The sequence below is a fragment of the Vulpes vulpes genome, chromosome 15 (assembly GCF_048418805.1).
Source record: "Vulpes vulpes isolate BD-2025 chromosome 15, VulVul3, whole genome shotgun sequence".
Lineage (NCBI taxonomy): Eukaryota > Metazoa > Chordata > Mammalia > Carnivora > Canidae > Vulpes > Vulpes vulpes.
Genome location: NC_132794.1, coordinates 76298009 through 76304008, shown reverse-complemented (window position 1 = coordinate 76304008; position 6000 = coordinate 76298009). Strand labels below are relative to the sequence as shown.

At 46.2% G+C, this 6000-nt stretch overlaps 1 protein-coding gene across 10 annotated transcripts in view; it reads right to left on the bottom strand.

The window, feature by feature from the left end:
* Positions 1–6000, bottom strand: part of PEAK1 (pseudopodium enriched atypical kinase 1) — a 294851-nt gene continuing 288851 nt past the window's right edge. For all 10 annotated transcript variants that reach the window (XM_072739138.1, XM_072739143.1, XM_072739141.1 and 7 more), the window contains one exon: positions 1–1567. In XM_072739138.1, the coding sequence (XP_072595239.1) occupies positions 404–1567 (1164 nt within the window). In that variant the 3' untranslated portion in view covers positions 1–403. The remainder of the gene's footprint in view (positions 1568–6000) is intronic.

Here is a 6000-nt window from a genome sequence, read left to right as displayed (position 1 = left end):
TGGAAAGGACTGCTCAAATCTGCCTACTGCTACGGAGTATAAATACGTGGCGTTAAAAAGACAGGTGATATTCAGAATTCTGGGCGAGCTGGACACAGCTGAGTTCACACCAAAAGAGCCGTCGCTTCCAGGATGGACATTTTCATTTTCTACCTGCATTTGGGGACACCTAGGGTGAACGCTGTTCCAATGGAAGGCAGTTGCATGGCCGGAGAGTGAAGACAGACCCAGCTTCTCACCGACGTGGAGCTATGGGTAAGTCTTCAGAGTAGACTCGTTTTTCCTGGTCAGGGATGGAAGGCGGGTCTCTCTTCTTTCCGTGACTTCCGTGTGAGCACTGGGGAGGGGGAGCACACAGGTGACTTGAAGGTGGAAATGAAAGAAAAGCAGCAACCAGGACACACTAGCGGTGTTGCAGGGTCTTCACAATACAGCCGAGGGAGTCTGGAGTGGCAAAGGCCAAATACTGCGCACAAAGCCAGTCCTCAAGGCTGACCCCGCCCTCCCTGTCCAGGGACTTCTCGGCAAACTTGATCATCAGCAGGGTTCGCTTGATGTCCAGCCAGTTTTGGAGGAGGGCGTTCCTCTGCGCTGGGCTGGGAGAGATGGTGAGAGTCTGGAAGAAATCTTCCCGGGGGCCCCAGAGCAGACACTGCAGGATGCCTTTGGCATCTGAAATGAGGATCCGCTCAGAAGGGTTGGGATTGAGGAGGCAGCTGGCCAGCTGCTGCAGGCCCCGGGAATAGGGGGAGCGGAGGGGGATGCGGGGCAGGTCTGCCCGGGTGTACTCCTTCTCCTTCAGCTCCGGGTTCTCATCAAAGGGGTTGGGCAGGTGCAGCATCTCATAGATGAGGATGCCCGTCTGGAACTCATCACACTTTTTATACTGCGTGGCTGTTATGATCTCTGGAGCGAGGCGGGACTGGTCACGGAGGATCTCGGGATCCACCAGATGGCTCTTCTGCTTGGCCTGAGAGAAGTTGCTTACTATGAGCCTTGTGGGACAAGAGGAGGTGGGGTTGGCCTCTGCAGGCCCAAGGCCCTGGGTGGTCCCCCCTGGCTGGTAGTGGACCAGCAGCAGGTTTTCCAGACGAAGGTCGCAGTGAGTGACGTGGTAGGGTTTGAGGTGCTCGAGGCCAGAGCACAGCTGCAAGAGCAGCAGACACACCTGCCTCTCATACAGGTCAGGGCTTTTCCCATGCTGAACCAGAGAGTCTCGCACGAAATCAGCCATGGTGAGATAGGGAACCTCTCTGGTGATGACCACAACGTGGCTTCTCTGCTTCCTGCTAATGACGCCCTGGTTTTCCTTCTGGGATGACTCTGTTTCAGAGCAGGGCTCCAGGCTTTTCCCATCAGTTTCTCCTTTTACCCCTTCTTCAGCCTCTTCCATCTCATCCTCTTCCTCTTCTGGGGAATCAGGATCCTCCCAGGGAAGCAGACGATTAGGGACTTCCGCAAGGAAATGGCCGCAGTCCTGTTGGATGTTAAAATGGACAGCCAGACTCTGCCGGACAGCCAAGCTGTGATAATACTGCTGAGATTCTTTAGCTTTGCTCTTACAGATCTGAAAGAAGAAAGCAAATAACACAATAAGAAATGCACACTTTCAAAACCCGGCTGCAAGGTGTACAGGAAGATTAATTGGAAGGTGACCGGTTAGGAACAAGTCGTGTCATGGTGAAGTCTTCAGAGTCTTCACAGTCCTGTGCTGACTGACAGGAACACTGGCAGTAACCACTCCTCGTGGCTGTCTACATGCTGAGCGCTTGATGTGCACTGTCTCTGCTGTCTCTACACTAACCCCTTCAATATAGGCTGAAGATTTAAGAAATAAAAAATAATTAAAAAAAAAAAAAAAAAAGCCCAGGCCTGTCCAACACCACAGCTTACGTTTTCCACTGTATCTCGCACGTCATCTGGAAAACACAACCACCAAAAATAATTTTTCACCTACTTTCTGTCGAGGCTTATGGCCTAGACTTCTACAACAGCTCTACAAAGTGGGCCAGGATACCTTATTTCATCATCGGTCAGGAGAGTAACATAACGTTGGCCAGGTAAAGTGTGGGTTTTCCTAATTTCCAATGAACGTCATTGTCACAACTCAGGCACTCCTGACTGACTGGCAAGGTCGAGATAAAGGCTTGAGAGAATCATTGGTCTGACCTAGTCGGAGCAAAACCAACATTTCAACGGCAGGACTCTTGAGTTTCAAGATTTCTCTTAATAGGCTTCATTTAAAGGCGAGTATTTAGGTAGTGAGGACTTCCAAAAAGAATTTTATCGAGAGGTTATGGATTATGCAAGAGTTTGTTGATCACAAACATTAGCCAAGAGTCATACGTACCAAAACAACTATTGTATTTCTAGTCATACATGGTTAGAAAAGCAAAAAGTAAATAAAATCACCCCTAACTGGATTATACTCATGATAGGATGTGGAGAAACTGACAGTGTGAGACTAGGGGTTGAACACTAGTTCACAGGTCACAAGAGCTCAGTCCGGACAGCTCCTCCCTGAGCCTGTTAACTAAGGAGCACATTTTCTATCCTCAGCAGGGACATGCTGCAGATTCACAGGGATCCAAGCTTCCCAGCAACAGGCACTCGGAAGTGTTCACACTGCCTGTTTGCTGCAATAATACAGAAAAGAAACAATTTCTAAAAAAGGATTTCTAGCTACTTTTATTTTATTTTTTTTAAATGTACATTTTCTTGGGAGGGTGCTGATGAGTCTCCAGTTCTGAGAAACAGCATGCTCTGATTTCCATTTAAATAGATATTAAGAAAAATATGAAATAGGTGATGGGGGACTAAAGAGTACATGTCTCATGATGGAAAAAAAGAAAAAAAAAAAAAGAAGGAAAAAAAACCCCAAACCAGACCAAAGGTAAAGTGTAATAAATATGTATAGATACAGTAAATAAGAAAGGATGTTCCTTACTACACTTAGAGTCTTGACATCAGTGATCAATGCCTCAGAAATCTCTCCTCTTTTCAAATCTTATACTACCTACATCATCAACTTGAGGGCACACTAAACATTTCTTCTTTAACCAAACTTCTGGTCTTGAAACAGAGATAACCCCAGGCTGAGTTCAACTTAAAACATATATCTTTCAGAAAAATACTATCTTTGGAAAGCTCTCAAAGTCTCAGTACATGCAGTGTAATATATAATCCTATATGCTCATCAATCACAACATGAATTCTTTCTATACTGCACTGTTGGCAATATTTCATATTTATGTGTCAGCAGGTATTTAAAAAATCCTATACTAGTCATCTTTTAGTTGTACAGGAGTTGGATCTAGGACACAGCACCATTAACCCCATTTCCAATTTTAATATTTTGCTCAATATCACATCACTGGCTGGAATGAAAGTTCAAAGGTCCCAACTCCCCAGTCTTTGAAAAGTCAATCAAAGACCACTGAGTTGAGCTGAATGAGACTGCAGTCAAACTCTAGCGGCCACGTCATAGAGAGGACACTCACCAAGGGCTTGGCAGGTTTGGGATTTAGTCCTGCCACTAACTGCATGTAACCTTGGGCATCTCAATTCATTCCTCTGGGCCTAAGTCTCCCTTAAAAAAGGGAGACAATATAAAAAAAAATCCAGAAACCTACTTCAGAGTGCACTTGTGAGGATTAAATGAGGAATGAGATCAACTCTGTAGAGTCGATCTATAAATCTCAAAGCTACACAAAGGTAACATTGCAAATGACTAGGACAATTAACAACCTGCAAATGTTAAAAGTGATCTAATGTTATAGAATCTTCATGTTTTTTTCAAACAAAGAAAGCAAAATAGAAAAAAAATGCATCTTTCTTTGGCGTTCTGAGAGCCACCTGCCCCAGCAGTAAGGCTCTCGGACCATGGCTTTGGCGGAGGTGGCTAGAGAAGAGCTACGGCCCGATGCCCCCAGGCCAGTAGGTCAGGCTGGCAGCATGTTCTGGTCCAAGACAGTCCCATCGAAGGCTCAGTGAGAGAAGAGTCTGACCACCCTGTAGTTTCTACTGTGCTAAGTTGCACTGAAAAAAAACTCGCCACTCCGGGCTTTGGCTTTAGAAGCAGAGAGGGTACTGTAACTGCGACTGCTCCTCTCGTCGATTGTTCATGGTATCTGCCCCCACACAGACACACACGCTTCTGTAGGGTCCCCCTGAGCTGTGTGAGTAGACGGGACCATGGACACAACAGTAAGAATTTATGTTTAGTTTCACAGGTGAACTCGAGATAAAGAACCAAAGTGATTTACAAAGGAGAAATGATAGACTGTTCAATCACTTTGGTGCCTGGAGAGCGGACCTGAACAGGTGGCGCGTCCTTTTCTCTCCATCTTACAATATAGAGACAGGCTGAAGAATAACGGGGTCCCTCTAGCTTAAAGGGTGAAGGGACAAGGAGAGGTCTGGAGTATGAAAGACGGAAACAAAATACTAGACCTTCTAATTGGTTTGCAACCACGAAAATAGTTACACCCAAAATACAGCCCTGTGGAAATTTCCAAAAACAGGATTTCTTGTATGATGAGTATCTCATAAATATTATTATGGAGCTTGTGATGTTAGTTTAGGTAGGAGTATTGTATGATTCTACTATGTACCACACAGAAGCAATTTTTCATATATTAATAACTTGAGTCCTTTAGGATTTTTTTTTTTAAAACCTCAAAATAACCTGACTCAGATGATAAATTTCTAGTCCCAAAGTTATTTCAGAAAACAAGCTGCTCTTTCCAGAACAAACGCACAGGGTTCCTCCTGCTGGTTGTTGTTTTGACTTCCTTCCCTTATTCAATATTTTCTCTACCAGGGAGCAAAGTGACTTCTTCGTGGCCTCCCATTTTTATTCATCTTTCTTGAAAGGAATTTACATTCCTTCCCTAAAAGGGTAGCTGGTTTGAAGTGCAGGGATTTCCAAAGAGATTCAACTCCCTTAGAAGAATAATTTCCGTAGGACCTCTATGCTCCCCCCGATTTTGAAATAGGAAAAGAACAGGAGCCGGAATGGTCCCATATCTTCGTGTATGATTCTCTTTTTCAGTGGGAGAAAATCATCGCATGTTTGTTCTCATCACAGGTGGAAAAACCTATTTAAACTGCTGCCAACTTGGACAGCCTCGGCCCGGCCTGCACTTCGTGAACAGGAAGACCCACAGAGCGGCCGCAGCGGCACTGGGGGGGTGCGGCCCCAGCCTGCAGGACTCCTGGCTGCAAGCTGCAGCCGCGTGCAAAACCAGGCTGCTCGGGGGTGCGCCTCCGAGATGCGCCCCGGTCCTCTTTCTGGACAAGTCACTGGTTCTGGGAAGGTGGTGGTGCCAAATTCAAGCAAAAGCAGCTTTCTTGCTTTCTTCTTTCTTTCTTTCTTTCTTTCTTTCTTTCTTTCTTTCTTTCTTTCTTCTTTTCTTTTCTTTCTTTCTTTAAAAAATATTTTATTTATTCATTCATTCATTCATTCATTCATTCATTCATTCATTCATTCATGAGAGACACAGAGAGAGAGAGGCAGAGACACAGGCAGAGGGAGAAGCAGGCTCCATGCAGGGAGCCCGACGTGGGACTCGATCCTGGGACCCCGGGGTCACGCCTGCTACTTGGTCACGCCTAGTCACCTGCCTACTTAAACTTCCTAGTGGCGTCCCACTATCTTCACAGGAGAGAGGCCTGGCCCAGCCTCCCTTTGCTGTCTTACTTCTCGCCTCTCTTTCACTTTTGTCACATTGAACCAGCAGCAGCCAGCCCGCCCCCCCAGCCCGTCCCCCGCTCCCACCCACCCGGTGTTCTCTCCAATAGGGGCCTCTCTTCACCCCTCACCTGCCTGAGGGACTCCTACTTGCTCTTTACGGCCATTATCATGGGTCAGTTCTGCCAAAGAGAGAAGTACTGGATACCCTAAGCCTCCTCTCTGTGTTTCTTGTACACGTCTCTATCATTACAGACCGCACACTTCACTGTCCCAAGAACAGATATTTGCATCCGCAGGGCCTACCT